Source organism: Stomoxys calcitrans, chromosome 1 (genome assembly GCF_963082655.1).
Source record: "Stomoxys calcitrans chromosome 1, idStoCalc2.1, whole genome shotgun sequence".
Classification (NCBI taxonomy): Eukaryota; Metazoa; Arthropoda; class Insecta; order Diptera; family Muscidae; genus Stomoxys; species Stomoxys calcitrans.
This window is the reverse complement of record NC_081552.1, coordinates 218,958,740-218,981,832: the sequence shown is the minus strand read 5'-3', so window position 1 is coordinate 218,981,832 and position 23,093 is coordinate 218,958,740. Positions and strand designations below refer to the sequence as shown.

Genomic DNA, 23,093 nt, shown 5'->3' with positions numbered 1-23,093 from the left:
ATATATGTATAAATAAAAGCTATATCTAAATCTGAACCGATTTTTATGAAATTAACCTGCAATGTCAAGAGTCAGGACAAAATCCTTCTTGCTAAATTTCAAGAGATTCGGTTGACAAACGATCATTTGATTGCACTATTACTGGAAATCGGAGCTATATCCAAATCTGAACCGATTTTTTCCAATTTCAATAGGTTTCGTCTCGGGGCTGAAAAACATGCCTGTACCAAATTTGAAGACATTCGGATGAAAATTGCGACCTGTAGTTTGTACACAACTTAACATGGACGGACGTCTGTCTCCCTGTCTGGACGGACAGATAGATAGACAGGCGGACATAGCCCAATCGAATCCGAAAGTGGTTCTGGGTCGATCGGTATACTTATCAATGGGTCTATCTCTTTCCATTTTGGGTGTTACAAACAAATTCACTAAGTTATAATACCCTGAACCACAGTGGTGTTGTAAGGCATAACAAGTAAGAGCGTTCCAAGTTCGGCCGGGCCGAATCTTATGTACCCTCCACCATGGATCGCATTTGTCGAGATCTATGCGCGGTATCTCTGTTTAAGCAAACAAAGAATATTGAATAAGTAGTGTTATGCTTTTGGAGCTATATCAAGTTATAGTCCGATTCGGACCATAAATGAATGCTGGACATTTTAGAAGTCATTGTACGATATTTCAGTTCATTCCGATAAGAATTGCGCCTTGTAGGGGCTCAAGAAGCTAAATTGGGAGATAGGTTTATATGGGAGCTGTATCAAGCTATTGATCGATTCAGACCGTATAATACACGTATGTTGAAGGTCATGACGGAAGCCGTTATACAAAATTTCAGCCAAATCGGATAAGAATTGCACCCTCTAGAGGCTCAAGAAGTCAAGATCCCAGATCGGTTTATATGGTAGCTATATCAGGTTCTATTTACGATACTTAACACAGTGATTGAAAGTCATAACGCAACATATCATGCAAAATTTTAGCCAAATCGGATGAGAATTGCACTCTCTATTGGCTCAAGAAGTCAAGATCCAAGATCGGTTTATATGACAGCTATACCAGATTATGAACCGATTTGAATCATGTATAGCACATTTGTTGGAAGTGATACCAAAACACCACGTGTAAAATTTCTGTTAAATCGGACGAAAATAGCGCTCTCTAGAAGCTTAAGAAATCAAGATCCAAGATCGGTTTATATGTCAGCTATATCAAAACATGGACCGATTTTAATCCCAATTTACAATCCCAACTGACCGATTTACAATCCCAACTGACCTACACTAATAAAAAGTATTTGTGCAAAATTTCAAGCGGCTAGCTTTACTCCTTCGAAATAAGCGTGCTTTCGACAGACAGACGGACGGACGGACGGACAAACGAACGGACAGACGGACGGACATGGCTAGATCGACTTAAAATGGCATGACGATCAAGAATATAAATACTTTATGGGGTCTCAGACGCATATTTCGAGGTGTTACAAACAGAATAACGAAATTAGTATACCCCCATCCTATGGCGGAGGGTATAAAATGTGTGCTGACTTGTTCGTGAACACGGTTACCGAATTCGTCAACAATCAAATTTTATAACAGACAATCTGTAGGGCACATCAGCGGATATGCCATATCGATGACAAAATTTAAATTGTCCCAAAGAAGTCTTTGAAGACAATGTCATTATAGATGTTTGGACTGCTGGGGCCTTAGTACACTCAAATGTTACACACCCCAAAACAGGATTGAAGCTGCTCTTGTGTTTGAGTATAGTATACTCAGTATACCTGTGTGTGTTGAATATTTTAAAGCATTTGCATAATTAAATGCAATTGAATGTAAAAGACAAGAAGTCATCAACTTGCACAAGCACAACGACAAACTAATTTCTGGGGGAAAAAAAGGAAAGCCAAAACCCAACAAAAGATGCGAAGAAGCAAAGTGAGCAACAGAATATAAAAATGACTATAAAAGCTACCACCACACACACTTGACTATTCAAATTCATCAAAGCCAGGGTATCACATAACTTTAAATATTTGAGAGAGAGAGAGAGTGAGAGTATGTAGGTATGTATGTGTGAAAATGTTTTGGGTATACATGTCATTTGATGTTGCTGCATTCATAGCTCACTCTGCATGACTGCATAAGTGTGTGTGTGTGTTTGTGTGCACATTGCAGCTCGTTAAATTCCTTGGCTGCATTCGAATGTGCCTTTCAGCATTCCATTTAAAGACACTTCTTTTGTCCTTAACGTACATTTGTTTGCTAGTCCTTTCGTTGTCTCTTTCTCTCTGTGTTTTTTTTCACATTTCGCCAGAGAGTTTTTACGGTTATTAAAATTTCATATGCAAATTGTTAGATCTTCGTTTTTTTTTTGCTACTGCTGTGATGTTCCTATTGTTCCAAAATCCATTGTTAACCTGAGTTGTACATATAATTGGCATTCTGCTCTGCCCAAGGTTCAGCAAAACAAAGGAAATTTTTAAATTGCTTTGTATTTTGAAATCTTTAAAAAGAAATCGCAAACATTTTGCTATTAAAATGTCAAATTAAAAAATGCAAGTCTAAATAAAAAAATTGGCAATTTATCTATGAAGCTTCAGTTTCAACGAATTTTTAATTTAAAATTTTGCAATAAAATATAAAAGGAACTGATTTCAAAGAAATGTTTCAAAAGTTTACCTGTAAAGAAATTTTGCATGAAAATTAAATCTTAACGAGTTTTTTATGAACAATCCGGTACACAAGTTGGTTTCAATCGCAGCGCAGTATGAATCGAGGTAGCTGTATATGAAATTTCAACAGATGTCATGGTGGGCGGATGGTCCCCATCAAGACTATCGATTATGGCATCAATTGTGGCCGTAACCAACGGCCCATCGCTCAGTGGGAGAAGAAAATCGAAGACTGGTACAAAATATGCCGTGTGAGAACGGCTAGAGATATCTCTTTGAAATTTGAAATGGTTAGAGCTGAGGTGTTTACTTCAAGGCTCTAGGTTGTTTGGGCGCCTTTAGGCAAGTCCCCTAAAGTTGGTCACCTCGGTATTTCGCAAAATTGTTCGGGCTGTCAAATCTTCATTTATGGTCTGATTTAAAAAATTTTTTTACTGGATAGTCCTCGAAAATCCCAACAAAAAAGTACGCTTGGCATTTATAGTTCGATTTTCATTTTTATACCTTACACCACTACTGCTGTACAGGGTATTATTGCTTAGTGTAGTTGTTGGTAACAACCAAAAGGAAGAGAGATAGACACATTGATAAGTATACCGATCGACTTAGAATTATTACACTCTCCACCATAGGATGGGGGTATACTAATGTCGTCATTCTGTTTGTAACTCCTCGAAATATTCGTCATGACTTTTTAAGTCGATTTTGCCATGTCCGTCCGTCTGTCTGTCGAAAGCAAGGTGTGAAGCTAGCCGCTTGAAATTATGCACAAATACTTCTTATTTGTGTTGGTCGGTTGGTATTATCAACAGGCTATATCGGTCCATGTTTTGATATAGCTGCCATATAAACCGATCTTGAATCTTGACTTCTTACACCTCTAGAGGGCAAAATTCTTATCCGATTGTAATGAAATTTTGCACGACGTGTTTCGCTATGACTTCCAACAACTGTGCCAAGTTCTAATCGGTTTATAACCTGATATAGCTGCCATATAATCCTATCTTGAATCTTGCCTTCTGGAGCCACTAGAGGGCGCAATTCTTATCCGATTTGGCTGAAATTTCGCATGACGTGTTTTGTAATGACTTTTAATAACTATCTCAAATATAGTTCAATTCGATCCATAACCTCGTATAGCTGCCATATGAACCGATCTTGGGTCTTGACTTCTTGAGCCTCTAGAGGGCGCAATTCTTATCCGATGTGGCTGAAATTTCGCATGACGTGTTTTGTTATGACTTTTAATAACTATGCCAAACATAGTTCAAATCGATCCATAACCTCATATAGCTACCATATAAGGCGATCTTGAATCTTGCCTTCTTGAGCCACTAGAGGGCGCAATTATTATCCGATTTTGCTGAAATTTTGTACAACGGCTTCTTCCATGACCTTCAATATACGTGTTAAATATTGTCCGAATCGGTCTATAACCCGATATTGATATTGGAAAACATCGGTTCAGATTTGGATATAGTTTCCATATATATGTTCTTCCGATTTTAACTAAAATTGCAATTATGTCGTCATTTGTTAACCGATTCACACGAAATTTTTTACTAGCGATTCTCTTATAAGTATCGACATTATTGGTGAATTTCATAGAAATCGCTTAAGATTTAGATATAGCTCCCATATATATGTTAATTCCAGGTTCTTCGATGTCGTAACAGAACACCGCATGCAAAATTTTAGCCAAATCGGACAAAAATTGCGGCTTGAAAGGGCTCAAGAAGTCAAATCGGGAGATCGGTTTATATGGGAGCTATATCAGGTTATAGACCGATTTGGACTGTACTTGGTACAGTTGATGAAAATCAAATTGCGGCTTGTAACGACTCACGAACTCAAATCAGAAGATCGGTTTATATGGGATCTATATCAGGTTATAGACCGATTCGGAACGTACTTGGTACAGTTGCTGGAAATCATAACGGAACATCACATGCTCAATTTCAGCCAAATCGGACACAATCGCGGCTTCCAGTGGCGCAAGAAGTCAAATCGGAGATCGGTTGATATGGGAGCAATATCTAAATTTGAACCGATATGGCCCGTTTGGAATCCCCAACGAGCTACATCAATCAAATAGTAAGTATCTGTGCAAAATTTCAAGCAGCTATCCTTACGCGTTTAACCTCTATTGTGATTTCGACAGACGGACGGTCGGACGGACATGGCTAAATCGTTTCAGAATGTCGAGAAGATCAAAAGTATATATACTTATAGGGTCTTAGACGAAAATTTCGAGGTGTTACAAACTGAATGACTAGGTTAGTATACCCCCATTCTATGGTGGTGGGTATAACAACTGGGCCCGGACGAACATAATGCATTTAATTCTAATTTGATAGAGAAAAAAAGTAAATAGGCATTATGTTCGGCCGGGCCGAACTTAGGATACCCACCACCTCGGGTATATATGAAAACCCCCATTAGTCAGAATCCGGTGAAAATTGGATAACTTATGCACCCAAATTCGATACGGATATTGAGTGGGCTAATAAATATAAGGCACGGTTGAATTCTGTATTTCAAATTTTAACATAATCGGCACATCGGTCTATATGACAGCTATATCTAAATACAGTCCTATTTTTACCATATTTGGGTCAGATAGCGGGTGGCCTAAAACAATTTACTGTTTTAAATTTCAGCGAAATCGGATAAAAATAAAGCTTTTATTCGCTTCAGACGCTTTATCGGGATACCGGTCTGTATGGCAGCTATATCTAAATATAGTCCGATTTGAAGCATATTTGGGTCTAATGTTAGGAGGCGTAAAAATACTCACTGTTTTAAATTTCATCGAAATCGGGTAATAAATAAAGCTTTTATGGGCTTCAGACCCTTTATCGGTAGATCGGTCTATATGACAGCCATATCTAAATATAGTCCGATTTGAAGCATATATGTTGGGAGGCGTAAAAATACTCACTGTTTCAAATTTCATCGAAATCGGGTATTATATAAAGCTTTTATGGGCTTCAGACCCTTTATCCGTAGATCGGTCTATATGACAGCTATATCTAAATATAGTCCGATTTGAAGCATATATGTTGGGAGGCGTAAAAATACTCACTGTTTCAAATTTCAGCGAAATTGGTTAAAAAATAAAGCTTTTATGGGCTTCAGACCCTTAATGGGGATATCGGTCCATATGGCAGCTATATCTAACTATAGACCGATCTGAACCATATTCAGGTCCTATGTTAGGAGGTGTGAAACTACTCACAGTTTCAAATTTCAGCGAAATCGGTTAAAAAATAAAGGTTTTATGGGCTTTAGACCCTTTATCTGGAGATCGGTCTTTATGGCAGCTATACCTAAATATAGTCCGATTTGATCCATATTAGGGTCGGATATCAGAAGGCTTAAGATAACCCTCTGTTTCAAATTTCAGCGAAATCGGGTAATAAATAAAGCTTTTATGGGCTTCAGACCCTTTATCGGCAGATCGGTATATATGACAGCTATATATAAATATAGTCCGATATGTACCATATTTGGGTCAGATGTCGGGAGGCCTAAAACAATTCACTGTTTCAAATTTCAGCGAAGTGTTTATGTGCATTAGACCCTTTATCGGAAAATCGGTCTATATAGCAGCTATATCCAAATATGGTCCGATTTGGCCCGTTCAAGAACTTAACCAGCGTGCATCAAAAAGACGTATCTGTGGCAAATTTCAGCTCAATATCTCATTTTTTGAAGACTGTAGAGTGATTACAACAGACGGACGGATAGACGGACAGACACCGGGACATCGTTAAATCGTTTTAGAATTTTACGACGATCCGAAATATATATACTTTGTAGGGTCGGAAATTGATATTTGGATGTGTTGCAAACGGAATGACTAAATGGATATACCCACTATCCCACGGTGGTGGGTATAATAAAACGATTTTTTTTGCAATGTATTTAACCTCAACCAACTCAGCTCAAAAATAGGTTGAGTATCTCCAATTACCTTAAACGAAATTGCTACAATGTTTTGTAGCAACCATACATTTGGCGAAATTTGAGTAAATGATGATATGCTGAACAAAAGAGCCAAATGGCATTGGTCATTAATTATAGGCAGCATATCGATAAAAACACGGACATTATTTCCTGTCCGAAAATGGATAACAGTAACAACTACAACTTCAACAGCAACAACAATAAGATAACTAAAAATAGCCATAAATAACCACGAATAAAGGGGGGAGGCGATAAACGAAAAGTGTGTTTCAATTAAACAGGAGGTCTCATAAATCACAGTATTTGCTGGCTTATTGTTGCTTTCAATAGCTTCGAACATATTCCTGTCTATCATATGATGCCCTAGACCCACCTCCACCTCCCCAGGAAAACAAGCGTTTAAGAATTTATCAACAGTTTCATCGCTTAGCTTATGTTTAAATGGCCCCATGGTTGGGTTGATGGGGCCACTTCGTTCCCCAAGGTAATGGAGAAAAAACACAAAAGCATTTAATAACGCTAATTGTTAATTTAATAAAAGGAAAAACTTCCATAATAATGTTAATGTCTTTGGACGCCCATTTAACCTTAAGCTGATCCTTGCCATAGCCACAGATATGAAAATGGCGGTGTGGCATTTTAGTGTAGCGGAGGCGACGAAAGGTTAAAAAACCACCAATTGCCACAAAATCTTGAAACTAACATAAACGTGGCAACAAAAACAGCAAAAGCAAAGGCAACAGAGACAGCAGAAGCTATAGCTATAGCTGCTGTGAAATAATAAGGATGTGCTGTTTACCGTATTCGGACAACGCAATAAAATACGCTTGGAAAGCCAATGATGCGGCAAGCTATCGCACATACAATCTTTAATGCCAACCAAATTGATAGCCACTTAAATTTAAGTACAAGAAAGGACCATCTCATCCTACTTTGTAGCGCTCTCTCCCACCTCTCTGCAGCATAATCACTGCAGGTATTCATGCCATATTCTTTGGACAGAAGGACATGTACACAAAGGTCTTGGATAAAAATAAATTGTATTTGGTTGTGGTTAGTCAACCCAAAAGGGAAATGGAAAATTGTTGGCATATTCAAAATACATCTTTTCTCCTGTCCCTGCCTTCATGGCCCAGCTTCCACTTGGTGCCTTCCTATATTAGTAATGGCCCAGGCAATGAACACAAGTACCCAAGAGTAAGTCACATTGGTGATGGCCTTATTTGCCAAGGTGCTGCTGTTAATGCTGGTCCCCCCGGCTGATGCTGAAGCCCTTGTCATTTGCATGGGTTTTGTGGGAGGTGGAGCTGCGGAAGATATTGCTGTTGTTTCAATGTTTATTCAACATAATTACTTGGCTTAAATGCTACAATCGGCAAACATTTTGCTCTTACACTTGTATATTTCTCCCAAATGCAATGAAAAGCTTACGCACCTTTTGTGGTTATCATAAATTTATTACAACAGGTCCTTACACACACACACACACACACACCCACACAAAATCCACAGAAGCAATACAAAAGTAAAGCAGTTTTGACAAAGCTTTACGCCCTTTGGGCAGGCAAATGTCTCAAGGGGAAGCAAATGTCAAACATTGTTGGATTGTTTTATCAATGTTCATACACTGAGAATGATTTCAAAAGAACCAAACCGTGTTTATCGAAAGATGAAGCCAGAAATCGAAATAAAGGAAATTTTGATTCTATGTCTATGTGTATTAACATATGGTCTCAATCGGTCAATATGTCCTTTCACACACACTGGGATAAAATCGGAATAAATAGTAAAAAAAGACGACATTTAAGAACGGATAGAGATAAGTCTTTGACATTTGAAACGGTTAGAGCTGAGGTATTATAGAGATTATGTTCAAAATTTCAAAAGCCTAAGTGGTCCGTAGGCCTCCCGGCAAGGTCCTAAAATCGATCAGCTGCCTGCTACATCTTTATATGTGGTTTACAAAATTCTGTTGACCCTTTATCGGTAGATCGGTCTATATGGCAGCTATATCTAAATATAATCCGATCCGAACCATATTTGGGACGGATGTCGGGAGACCAAAAACTACCCACTGTTTTAAATTTCAGAAAAATCGGGTAAACAATAGAGCTTTTACGGGCTTCAGACCCTTTATCGGCCTATATGACAGCTATATCTAAATATAGTCCGATTTAATCCATATTTATGTCAGATGTCGGGAGGCCTAAAACTTCTTATTGTTTCAAATTTCAACGAAATCGGTTAAAAAATAATGCTTTTATGGGCTGCAGACCCATTATTTGGAGAACCGGTTTAAATGGCACATATATCTAAATAAAGTCCGATTTTATCCATATTTAAGTCAGATGTCGGGAGGTCTCAAAAAACTTACTGATTCAAATTTCAGCGAAATTGGTTAAAAAATAAAGCTTTTATGGACTTCAGATCCTTAATCGGTCTATATGGCAGCTATATCTAGATACAGACCGATCAAAAACACGTATCTGTGGCAAATTTCCACTCGATATTTAAATTTTTGAAGGCAGTAGAGTGATTCAAAACAGACGGACGGACAGACGTACAGACACACGGACATCGTTAAATCGTCTTAGAATTTTACGACGATCCGAAATATATATACTTTGTAGTGTCGGAAATGGATATTTCGATGTGTTTCAAACCGAATGACTAAGTGAACGTTAAGGTATTAAAGTAACCTTTTTATACCCACCACCATCGAATGGGGGTATACTAATCTAGTCATTCCGTTTGTTACACCTCGTCTAAGACCCCATATATATACTTTATTCTGGATCGTCTCGACGTTATGAGTCGATCTAGCAATGTCCGTCTGTCTGTCGAAATCACGATAGAGGTCGAACGCGTAAAGCTAGCCGCTTGAAATTTGGCACAGATGCTTATTATTGACGTAGGTCGTTGGAAATTGCAAATGGGCCATATCGGTTCAGATTTGGATATAGCTCTCATATAAACCGATCTCCCGATTTGACTTCTTGAGCCCATGGAAGCTGCAATTTTTGTCCAATTTTGCTAAAATTTTGAATGTAGCGTTCTGTTATGACTCTGTCGATAACCTGATATAGTTCCCATATAAACCGATTTCCCGATTCGACTTCTGGAGCCCCTGAAAGCCGCAATTGTTGTCCGATTTGGCTGAAATTTGGCAGAGAGCGTTCCGTTATGACTTGCAACAACTGTGCCTAGTACGGTTCAAATCAGTCTATAACCTGATATAGCTCTCATATAAACCGATCACCCGATTTGGCTCCTTGAGCCCTTACAAGCCGGTTTATTTGTCTTATTTGGCCTGGGCCGGCCACCACCATAGGACAGGGGGCATATTCATCTAGCCATTCCGTTTGCAACACACCGAAATATCAATTTCCGATCCTTCAAAGTACAATATATATATTTCTGATGGTCGTAAAACTCTAAGACGATTTAACGATGCCCGTGTGCCGGTCTGTCTGTCCGTCCGTGTGTCCCTCAGTTGTAATCACTCTACAGTCTTTAAGAATTGAGATATTTAGTTGAACTTTTGCACAGACTCGTATTTCGTCAATACGCAGGCTAAGTTCTAGCATGGGCCAAATCCGACTATATATAGATATAGCTGCCATATAGACCCATCTGGCGATTGAGGGTCTTAAGCCCGCAAAAGCCGCATTTTTTGTCCGATTTCGCTGAAATTTCATACAGGAAATTGTACTATGGGCCCCGATATTCAAACCGTAAATGGCCTGTATGTATTGCCATATAGCTGCCATATAGACCGATATGCCGGTTTAGGGTCTTATGCCCGTAACAGGTGCATTTATTATGCGATTTCGATGAAATTGAAAACAGTGAGATGTTTTAAGTTTCCCGACATTCGACTCAAATATGGTTCAGATCGGACCATATTTAGATATAGCTGCCATATAGACCGATCTGCTGATTAAGGGTCTTAAGCCCATAAACGCGGCTATTACAATATTACCCGATTTCGCTGAAATTTTAAATAGTGAGTTTTTCAAAGCCCCCGACATTCAACTCAAATATGGTTCAGATCGGACAATATTTAGATATAGCTGTCATATAGACCGATCTGCCCATAAAAGCTGCATTTCTAATCCGATTTCGCTGAAACGTCAAACATTGAGTTTCTTTAAGCCTTTCGTCGTCATATCTAAATATGGTTCAGATCGGACTATACTTAGATATAGCTGCCGTCTAGACCTATCTGCCGATTACGGGTCTTAAGCCTATAAAAGATGCATTTATTACCCGATTTTGCTGGAATTTGGTACAGTGACTAAGTGATTAAGCCTCCCGTCACCAGGCCAGCATAGGGTCCACATCAGACTATATTTAGATATAGCTGCCATATAGACCTTTCTTCAAATTTATGGTCTTAATCCCATAAAAAGCGGATGAAAGGTATTTGGGAATAGAGTATTAATTTGATAATAAACATTGGGTACCTAGGGGGTAGCCCTGACCCAAAATATCCTCAAATAGGCATATTGGACGATAATTACAATAACGGACTAAAATGAAAGGTATTAGGGAGCAGATTATGAACATGGTGTGGAAGGAGCAATAGGCTATAGAATTTTTTGATATCGTAAGGAGGCGGACCCTCCCCTTTACCCCAAAAGCACCACGCAAAAAAAAATGTTTACCGATCGGGACATTATAGGACTCAAATTAATGGTATTAGGGAGAAGATTACAAGTATGGTCTGTAAAGAGAAATAGGCTATAAAAGTTGATGATACCGTAAGGGGGCGGACAGGGCGCCCCGGTAGCCGAGTTGGTAGCGTGATTGGATTACCAATGTAGGGGACGTGGGTTCGATTCCCCCCAGACGCCTTGGTCTGTATTACAATGGACTTAAAATTGTCTAAGTGAGTCTGTTAATGTAGGCGCAGCGGAACAGGCCGGGTTCAACTAGTATCACCATATTGACCGATTCGGATAAAACTTGGCACTGAAATCATTAGATAGGGTTTTGGGCCAAATTTCAGCCAAATGAAGTGAACATTTAGACTTTTAAGGCATCAAGGAGTCCAATCCGGGGATCGGTTTATATGGGGGTTTATTACAAATTTCAGCCAACTCGGATGAAAATGGAGGCTTCTAGGTGACCAAGAAGTCAAAGCGGGGGATCGGTTTATATGGGGGCTATATATGTTTACAAACAGATTCGGATCATACCTGGCATGGATGTTGGATGTCATAACTTAAGTCCTTATTACAAATTTCAGCCAACTCGGATGAAAATGGAGGCTTCTAGGTGATCAAGAAGTCAAAGCGGGGGATCGGTTTATATGGGGGCTATATATGTTTATAGACCGATTCGGTTCAAACTTGGCATGCAAATTGGAAGTCTTAATTTAAGTCTTTGTTCCAAGTTTAAGCCAAATCAGATGAAAATCGAGGCTTTTAGGTGCTCAAGAAGTCAAAGAGGGGGATCGGTTTATATGGGGGCTATATATGTTTATACACCGATTCGGTTCAAACTTGGCATTGGAAGTCTTAATTTATGTCTTCGTACCAAGTTTCCGCCAAATCAGATGAAAATTAAGGCTTTTACGGTCTCAAGAAGTCAAATCGGGGGATCAGTTTATATGGGGGATATATATGTTTATAGACCGATTCGGATCATACTTTACATGGATGTTGGAAGTCACAACTCAAGTCTTTGTTCATATATGGAACTATCTGTTTATAGACCGATTCGGATCATACATACATGCATATTGGAAGTCTTAATTAAAGTCTTTGCTCCATGTTTCAGCCAAATTGGATGAAAATTGTGGCTTCTAAGGGCTCAAGAAATCAAATCGGGAGATCGGTTTATATAGGAGCTATATCAGGTTATATACCGATTTGGACCATACCAGGCACAGTTGTTGGATCGGTTTATATGGGGGCTATATCCAAATCTGAACCGATATGGCCCATTTGCAATCCCCAATGACCTACATCAATAAAAAATAACGGTGCAAAATTTTATGCGGCTATCTTTACGCGTTCGACCGCAATCGTGATTTCCACAGACGGACGGACATGGTGTTTCAAAATAAATATATACTTTGCGTGGTCGCAAATCAATATTTGGTGGTGTTACAAAGGGAATAATTAGATTAGTATACCCCCATGCCATGGTGGTGGGTATAAAAATACATTGGTCCTGACTAGAAGTAATCCAATAACAATATGAACATTTTCCAAAATTGTAGTAGAAATAATTTTTGTTTTCACAAACCAAATAACATATCCCTATACAAATGTTTCCCAGTATATCACAACTTGTACATCCTTCCCTTCACTAATGCAAATGAAAGATTTTCTTTCCCCCTTCTCTTATTTTCAAATTCATATGCATACATACTTAGACAATACAATAAAAAAAAATGTTTTATCAAACTTACCACAAGGGATCTGTGAGCACACTTTTGCCGCTGAAACTGTAGATGCGTGGCGCTTGAGAGAAGAAACCTCCCTGGCCATTGAAGATGCCCTTCCATGAGTTGAAGAGGACATCACCCCGAGTATTTACCACGGGCAGATCACGGTCAGCGACACGTACAATTGAATCAAGATTTTGTACTCTGCAATGGGAAATCGAAAAAAAAGAACAAAACGAAGATTAGTGGGCGTTGTTTAGATGGGGAAAAGGGGGTGTAGGGAAGCGGAGAGACAACAATAAAGGGAAATTAGTACAAAAGTTCATGGCGCACGAGGCTAATGGCAACAATAAAACGTAAAGCAACAATAACAATGGCGATAGTAATGACTGTGCTGAAATAACAATAAAAATTTGGTTCATTCTTTTTATTAGAAATTGAAAAATAATATTTTGATTTTCTCCTTTCTCTTGAACTAAGGGAAATGGGAGAGAGGAGAAGAAAAACACTTTAGAGAAACATAAGAAAATTAAATGGAAATTTAATTTTCCACAATTATAATAAATTTGTGTGTGTGTGTGTGTGTCTTCTTTCAGTTGCTTATACCTTGGAAAATCACATTTAATCTTCTTTATTGCCACTATTAAAAAAAAAACACATTACGCTTAAGGGCAAATTTTAATAAAACAGTTGCATGATAAACGCTTTGCAAATGCCATTAAAGTTCAATTGGATGCGAAGGATTTTAACCCGAAGCTGAATGAAGTAGAAATGACACAGGTTATTGGAGATAATTTGTTTCAAGTTTTTCTATGTTTATTCTATTGTTATGTAAACTATTTGAGATATAACAAAAAGTTTATTATCGGTTTGAAGTTCAATCGAAACATTTGTGAATGGAACGACTTCGTCTATCGCGGGCACGTTTGCAACTGTCAATAATTTGGAGCCAGTTGGACTCAGCTACACATTTAGGTAGAAACGGTGGTTATTTTCCTTCAATGTTGACTCTGAGCTCTTCCAACGTCATCGATTTGTTGGTATAGGCCAATGACTTGGTGCAGCCCTAAAGAAACAAGTTAAAAGGGCTTAAGTACGGCCGGGCCGAACTTTGTATACCCACCACCTCTGGTATATATATGAACCACCTTTTGTCACAATTCGGTGAAAAATGCATAATTTATGCCCCCATAACAGCTTTATCAAAATATGGTCCGATTTGGACCAAATTTGACACGCAAATTGAGTGGTCCATTAAATACAAGTCAATGTTCAAATTTGTAAAACAAAATATTGGTCTCTTTGGTAGCATAGCCAAATAAAGGCCGATCTGAATCATATATGACGCGGATGTCTAACAGCCTAACATAAATCAATTTGTCAAATTTCGGCAAAATCGGATTATAAATGTGCCTTTTGTGGGACCAAGACCTTAAATCAAGAGATCGGTCTATATGACAGCTATATTGAAAACTGAACCGATTTGGGCCAAATTGCAGAAGGATGTTGAAGGGCCTAACACAACTCACTGTCCCAAATTTCGGCGAAGCGAGACAATCAATGCGCTTTTATAGGTCCAAGACCTTAAATCGAGAGATCGGTCTATATGACAGCTATATTCAAAACTGTACCGATCTGGGCCAAATTAAAGAGGGACGTCGAAGAGCCTAACACAACTCACTGTCCCAAATTTCAACGACATCGGACATAAATGCGCTTTTTATGGCACCAAAACCTAAAACCGAGAGATCTGTCTATATGGGAGCTATATCCAAATCTAAACCGATCTGTGCCATAATGCAGAAAGATGTCGAGGGGCCCAGTGCAACTCACAGTCCCAAATTTCGGCGAAATCGGGCTATAAATGTGCCCTTTATGGGTGCAAACCCTTAAATCGAAAGATCGGTCTATATGGCAGGTACATTCAAATCTGGACCGATCTGTGCCATATTGCAGAAAGATGTCGAGGGGCCCAACATAACTTACTGTCCCAAATTTCGGCGAAATCGTGCAATAAATGTGCCTTTTATGGGCCCAAGACCTTATATGGAGAGATCGGCCTACATGGCAGCTATATACAAATCTAAACCGATCTGTGTCATATTGCAGAAAGATGTCGGGGGGCCCAACACAACTCACTGTTCCAAATTTCGCTGCAATCGGACAATAAATGCGCCTTTTATGGGCCCAAGACCTTAAATCGAGAGATCGGTCTATATGGCAGCTAAATCCAAATCTTGACCGATCTGGTTGAAGAAGAACGTCGACTGGCCTAACACAACTCACTGTCACAAATTTCGGCGACATCGGACCATATAAATATATGTTCGTTCAATTTGCAGTAATAATGAAATAAAATAGTCATTTGTCAACCGATTCTCTTGAGATTTGGTAGGAAAGATGTCCTTATGACTCTCGACATTACTGGTAAATTTCATAGAAATCGATTCAGATTTGTATATAGCTGCCATATATATATACTGCCCTCCTAGAGTCACTGCAAGCCCATTTATTGACCAATCTTCCCAAAATTTTGTACAATGCTTTCCTCAACGACTTCCACAATATCTGAGAAGTTTGCTGGGAATCGGTTCAGATTTAGATATAGCTTCCATGTATATGTTCGTCCGATTTTGAGAAATACTGCAATAAAGTGCCCATTTGTTAAGCGATTCTCTCGAAATTTGGCAGGAAGGATTGTCTGGTGACTCTCGACATTACTGGTTAATTTCATAGAAATCGGTTCAGATTTGGATATAGCTCCCATACATATGTTTGTCCGATTTGCAGTAATAATGCTATAAAATGGTCATTTGATAACCGATTCCCTCGAAATTTGGCAGGAAAGTTTTTCTAATGACTTTCGACATTACTGGTGAGTTTCATAGAAATCGGTTCAGATTTAGATAGAGATGCGATATATATATATATATATATATATATATATATATATATATATATATATATATATATATATATATATATATATATATATCGCCCGATTTTCTGAAAGCGCATTTATTGACCATAAATATTGCACAACGCTTCCTTCGACGACTACTGCGAAGTTTGCGCGAAATCGGTTAAAATTTAGATATAGCTCCCATATATATGTTAGAAGATTTTGGGTAACTTGCAATAATGTTGGCATTTGTCAACCGTAGTTACTATAGTTTGAACATATTTGCTCGAAATTTGATACGGATTGTTTAATCATCCATCTGAAAACATCTGCCGAGTTCCATCAAAATTGGCTTAGAATTGGATATAGCTCCCACATTGCACTTATAGTGCAATGTCGGCTCCGCCAGACTTTTGCCCTTCCTTACTGGTTAATATTTGCAGATGTTCTTCATTTTTGTACTTTAATAGATCTGTAGGCAATACAACTTCGTTTAAATCGCATCAAAACTATCAAGGATATCATCTTCTTACATATGCAGTGGCATTGGAGAAAATTTCACACCTTTTGCAATTTGCTGCAATCTGGAACCGCACTTCTTTCAAAAGCCTTGCCTTTCTTTCTTTCAAACCCATGATATATCTTTTTAACTCTTCCATATTTAAAACATACTCCATGCGAATAATCTTTTCCATCTCAATAATAGCAAACAAATAGCTCCACTAATTCAAATATGAAAGGCAATTTATTTGAAGAATAACAAATAACAACAACGAAATGAAAAAGGTTTTCTCTTTCCATCAAACAACAAATCGTCAATATTGGGCCAATATATTAAGGCCCTCTAAATAGCTGCAACATCAGCTAATGAAGCATGGGTGGGGGGATGTAAGCCCAGATGATAAATTGATGTCATGATTTTTGGTATTTCCATTCATTATTTGACCTTTGTTTTTTTTGAAACACCAAACAATGTCAGAGTTAATCCAAAACTAACTCCATAGACAGATGCCAATCAAATTCATAGCCTAGCGTTGATGGTTGGGTCAGAGGGTAAACGTTCCAACCACCCCCATTATCGACATCACCACCATTGCATATTGGCACACAACATCAGCCATAATGGCATCCCTTAACATTTGCTGCTTGCCACGCTTATTTGTGTGCGGTGCGCATTTTGTGGAGCACGTTTTATAATCGGGTATTATTTTAATGGTTGGTTTTGTAGGTGGTAAAAATAAATTGCTAGAAATTGTTTTAAATTCTTGCGATGCTCACAACGAATTTTCCACCTGCTGTCTGTTTTTCCACCATTTTCACAAACATAAGTGCTGGTCGCCCCGCCCCCATCTTATTGCAGGCACAAGAGATTGTTGATTTTTTTCTTCCTTCGGTTCTTTTTTTTTCATTGTTGCCTGTTTCATGGCATTTATCTTGAGCTGTTAAGAATAAATCCAGATTTTTTAACAGACATTTTTATAACCTACAGCAGCATACGGAGGGGAGGTCATGCTTAACTCAGTAGAGGGTTTGTAACGCATTAAAATGTCAGTGCAGTTTTGTATTTGGAAAAAATTTCATGGAATTTTGTTTTAATAAAATTCTACTATTTTTGTATTTAGAGATAATTTTATTAAAATTTTGAACTTAAAAAAAATTGTAGAAAAATTTTTGTCTTTAGAGAAAAAATTACTAAAATTTTGTCTTAAAGAGAAAAATTTTCTAAAATTTTGTCTTTGGAGAAAATCTCGGTAAAATTTTGTCCTTAAAGAAAATTTCATTTTAGTTTTGTGCTTGGAGAAAAGTTAAATTAGCATTTGCAATTTTTAAGAGCGGAAAGTTTTTGAAACCAAAAACATATAAAATTCCGAAAAATTCAAGAAATCTCTATATGAATCGATAGTACGGTCCATATAATTTGATGTTTGAAGATTATTTCATGCAAATGTTGACCGTGACTGCGCATAGTCCAATTTTGTCATACTCTTTCCAACATTTCGGCTGGTATCTCACGAAAAAATGCTTCAATGTTGTCTTCAAATGCGTCAATTGAAGCGGGATTGTCTTTATAGACATGAGCTTAAATATAGCCCCATAAAAAATAGTCTAAATCGCACGATCTAGGCTACCTATTGACCGGTCCCGAACATGAAATAAAATGTTCACCGAACTCGCCTCTCAGTAAGTGCATTGTTAGGCATGCTGTGTGGCATGTGGCACCGTCTTGTTAAAACCACATGTCATGCAAGTCAAGCTCTTGTAAAGGGTGATTTTTTTGAGGTTAGGATTTTCATGCATTAGTATTTGACAGATCACGTGGGATTTCAGACATGGTGTCAAAGAGAAAGATGCTCAGTATGCTTTGACATTTCATCATGAATAGACTTACTAACGAGCAACGCTTGCAAATCATTGAATTTTATTACCAAAATCAGTGTTCGGTTCGAAATGTGTTCATTCACCGTAACGTTGCGTCCAACAGCATCTTTGAAAAAATACGGTCCAATGATTCCACCAGCGTACAAACCACACCAAACAGTGCATTTTTTCGGGATGCATGGGCAGTTCTTGAACGGCTTCTGGTTGCTCTTCACTCCAAATGCGGCAATTTTGCTTATTTACGTAGCCATTCAACCAGAAATGAGCCTCATCGCTGAACAAAATTTGTCAAAATTTGAACACATTTCGAACCGAACACTGATTTTGGTAATAAAATTCAATGATTTGCAAGCGTTGCTCGTTAGTAAGTCTATTCATGATGAAATGTCAAAGCATACTGAGCATCTTTCTCTTTGACACCATGTCTGAAATCCCACGTGATCTGTCAAATACTAATGCATGAAAATCCTAACCTCAAAAAAATCACCCTTTAGTTTGAAAAAAAAAGTTGGAGTTCATCTTACGGTAGCGCTTATCATTCACAGTTACGTTACAATTCGCTCGTTGACCTCTTAGTTTAATTTTTACGTATGGGAACAAAAGAAGTCAATCGGTGCAAAGTCGGCACTATACGACGGATGACTCATTCAATCGATGTTGTGTGAGTGCTCAACAAGTAAAAAGGGGTTAAGTTCGGCTAGGACGAACTTTGAATACACACCAACTTGGGTATAGATGCAAACCACCTTTCGTCATAATCCGGTGAAAAATGCATAATTTATGCCCCCATAGCAGCTTTAACGATTTGGACCAAATTCTGCACGGACATTGAGTGTTCTAAAAAGTACAACTCATTATTCAATTTTGTAGAACAAAATATTGGTCTTTTTGGTAGCTATATCCAAATATAGACCGTGAAGCGTATACGATACGGATGTCGAAAAGCCTAACGTAAGTCAAAATGCAAATACAAATTTTGCCCATGGACATTCCACTAAGGAACAGGGGCAAACTTCACACATAGCAATGAGTGCAGTCCGATTCAAGTTTAAGCTCAATGATAAGGGGCCACCTTTTTATAGCCGAGTTCGAACGGCGTGCCGCAAAGCGACACCACTTTGAAGAAAAGTTTTCATGGCATAGTACCTTACAAATGTTGCCAGCATTGGGAGGGGAAAAACCATCGCTGAAAATTGTCTTCTGATGGTCTCGCTAGGATTCGAACCCAGGCATTCAGCATTATAGGCGGACATGCTAACCTCTGCGCTACGGTGGCTTCCATAAATCACTGTGTCAAATTTCAGCGAAACCGGATTATAAGTGTGCTTTTTTTGGGCCAAGACTTAAAATCGAGAGATTGGTCTATATGGCAGCTATATCCAAATCTGGACCGATCTGTGCCAAATTGAAAAAGGATGTCGAAGGGCCTCACACAACTCACAGTCTCAAATTTCGTCGACATCGAACAAAAAGTGCGCCTTTTATGGACCAAAAACATTAAATAGAGAGATTGGTCTAATATATGGCAGCTATATCCAAATCTGAATCGATCTGGGTTAAATTCCAGAAGTATGTCGAGGGGCCTAACATAACCCACTGTCTCAAATTAAATGCGCCTGTTATAGGCCAAAGACCTTAAATCGAGAGATCGGTGTATATGGCAGCTATATCCAAATCTAAACCGATTTGGGCCAAATTAAAAAAGGATGTCGAAGGGCCTCACACAACTCACTGTCCCAAATTTCGGCGAAATCGAACGAAAAGTGCGCCTTTTATGGGCCAAAAACATTATATCGAGAGATCGGTCTATATGGCAGCTATATCCAAATCTCTACCGATCCGAACCAAATTGAAGAATGATGTCGAAGGGCCTCACACAACTCACTGTCTCAATTTTCGTCAACATCGGACAAAAAGTGCGCCTTTTATGGACCTGAAACCTTAAAGCGAGAGAACGGCCTATATGGCAGCTATATCCAAATCTCTACCGATCTTGGTCAAATTCCAGAAGTATGTCGAGGGGCCTAACCTAACCCACTGTCCCAAATTTTGGCAAAATCGGACATTGAATGCGCCTGTTATAAGCCCAAGACCTTAAATCGAGAAATCGGTCTATATGGCAGTTATATCCAAATCTAAACCGATCTGGGCCAAATTGAAGAAGGATGTCGACGGGCCTAACACAACTCACTGACCCAAAGATGCAGCAAAATCGGATAATAAGTGTGGCTTATATGGGCCTAAGACCCTAAATCGGCGAATCCGTCTATATCAAGATATAGTCCGATATAGCCCATCTTCGAACTAAACCTGCTTATGAACAAAAAAAGAATCTTTTAAAGAGTGTAGCGTGATTTCAACAGCCAGACGGACGGTATTCAAAATTCGTTTCGACCGAATTCACAAATGCCACCATTTTTTTCTTCTTTCGTTTTTGAAAAAAGAAAAAAAAAAGACTTGAAGTAGCATCTAAGAGTTTTTGTTAGTTTTGCTTCCCAATGGTTTGTCAGCCAGGTGGTGTTGTGAGGCTGCCATGGTGCGCTTATGTCTACTCGCTGAGTGGTGGTAAATTGTTAGGTAAACATTTGTCTCGAAGATACTGTGATTATTGTTGTCATTTGTTTTATGGCATCATAGCTGTAGTCCTGGCGTCCTTGTCACTGCTGCTGCACCATAAAGTTGCGTGGCTAAGTTTGGCAAAAGGTAACAAAAAGCAAAGGACAATGCTAAGAATGTCAGTTGCCGCGAATCGAAGCTAAAATACGACCGACATCTCAGAGATTACACATTTTACGAGATGCCTTTTAATTTTAATAATCTTCTCCACCAACGTTGTCGCTGGGCAAAGTTCATGAGATAAAATAAATTGCGAACGGTATTTAATAATGGATATCTACAATACTTTGCCCGCTGTCTTTGGCAATTTTGTGGCATCTTTAGTGTAACGTTGACGCTATTCAACTGGCGTATTAAATGCAATATTGCTTTGGTTTTTGGACAATTTGCTTTATGTCTGATAACATATTTATGAAGAAATTTTTATCTTTCAATTCTTTGCATTTGAAATTGGCCACAGATAATTGCTTTCTTTAAGCAACAGCTTATGGTTTGCTTTTGAGTTCTTCATGAGGCTTCGCAAGCTCAAGGTCACAAGTAATGCGATTATGTCAACCAAATGGGGGAAGTAAATCTAACGAAAACCAAGGAAAAGTGAACGAAGCCAGCAGTTCGCCAATTTGTTTGCAATAATTTGTTGAGAAAGCAACAAGGAATGAAAATAACAGAACAACAACAGGGAAATAATTAAAAAATATGTATTGCCTTAAAGGAAATTTTGAGTTGGTGTTTTTCGTCAGAACAACGAATTTTTTAAATACCAATTTTTTTAAATTTTCACACAATGTTAAGTGAAAAAAGCGCACTTCACTATATATTAGCCGTGTGATACGAATGTTCGATTTTCGCTTCCTATACCCTCCACCATAGGATAGGAAGGATAATTGAACTTGTGTTTGTTTGTTCCGTATAGACTCATTATTAGGTGTGTCATTAAATTCAGTTCATCAGCTGATGTCGTCCTCAGTGCAGTACAAACTAGCCATCCTTTGGAACCGGCTGGGTATTAAACAGAGGATGGAATTTTGAAGCTTCGTCCACCAGACTACAACACCCTATAGCATTATAGGTTTGACAACTGCAGTATACACTCAGAGAATGGCAAGCGATTAAAGCCCCCAACTTTTGTCCATGGCTCTTTTGTTGGCATACGACGACAAATCAAAAAATAACCTAATTTTCAAATTTTGTGTGATACGCCTGTTCGATTTTCGCTTCCTATACCTTCCACCATAGGATAGGAAGGATAATTGAACTTGTGTTTGTTTGTTCCGTATAGACTCAAAAACGGCTGAACCGATTACCTTGAAATTTTTACAGATTGTGAAGGTTGGTCTGGAAGGAAACATAGGCTATATAATTTTTTGATATCGGAAGGGGGGCGGTCCTTCCCCCTTACCCCAAAAGTACTACCCAAAAATAAAAGTGGACCGATCGGGACAATATGGGACTCAAATGAAAGGTATTCAGGAGTAGAGTACGAATTTCATATTAAAAATTGGATCCAAGTAACCTGGGGGCCGCCCCCAACCCCAAAAACCCCCTAAAATACTTTTTTTTGGACGATCATGGAAATATGGGACTCAAATGAAAGGTATTCGGGAGTAGATTCCGAATATGGTCAGGAAGGAGAAATAGGCTTTATAATTTGTCGATTTTGGAAGGGGGCGGTTCCTCCCCCGTTACCCAAAAGCACCACCCAAAATCAAAAGTGGACCGATCGGAACAATATGGGTATCAAATGAATGGTATTGGAAAGTAGAATACAAATATGGTATTAAAATTTGAGTCTAAGTACCCATCGGGCTGCACCAACCCCAAAACTCCCCCAAACAGACATATTGGACGTCCCTGTCAATATGGGTCTCAAATGAAAGATATTCGGCAGTAGATTACGAATCTGGCATACGAAATCAGATCGAAGTATAGGGGGTCACCCTACCCCCTCCAAAACCGCCTTAAAAGGAACAAATGCTTCCTATTGATGAAAGTAGGTTGGGACCAAAGAACTTGACAAATGGGGCCTCCTCTTTTATGCCGAATTTGAAGGGGGTGTCGCATTGCGACACATATTAGTAGACAGGAGGTAACATGGCAGGACACCTTACAAAGTCGTTGACATTAGTAAGGGGGTAACCATCACTGAAAAT

At 38.6% G+C, this 23,093-nt stretch overlaps 1 protein-coding gene across 9 annotated transcripts in view; it reads right to left on the bottom strand.

Annotated features, from left to right (window-relative positions):
* The window catches only part of LOC106090109 (collagen alpha-1(XVIII) chain), a 1,585,531-nt gene that overhangs the window by 63,876 nt on the left and 1,498,562 nt on the right, over positions 1–23,093 (bottom strand). For all 9 annotated transcript variants that reach the window (XM_059369513.1, XM_059369516.1, XM_059369517.1 and 6 more), the window contains one exon: positions 13,071–13,250. In XM_059369513.1, the coding sequence (XP_059225496.1) occupies positions 13,071–13,250 (180 nt within the window). The remainder of the gene's footprint in view (positions 1–13,070; positions 13,251–23,093) is intronic.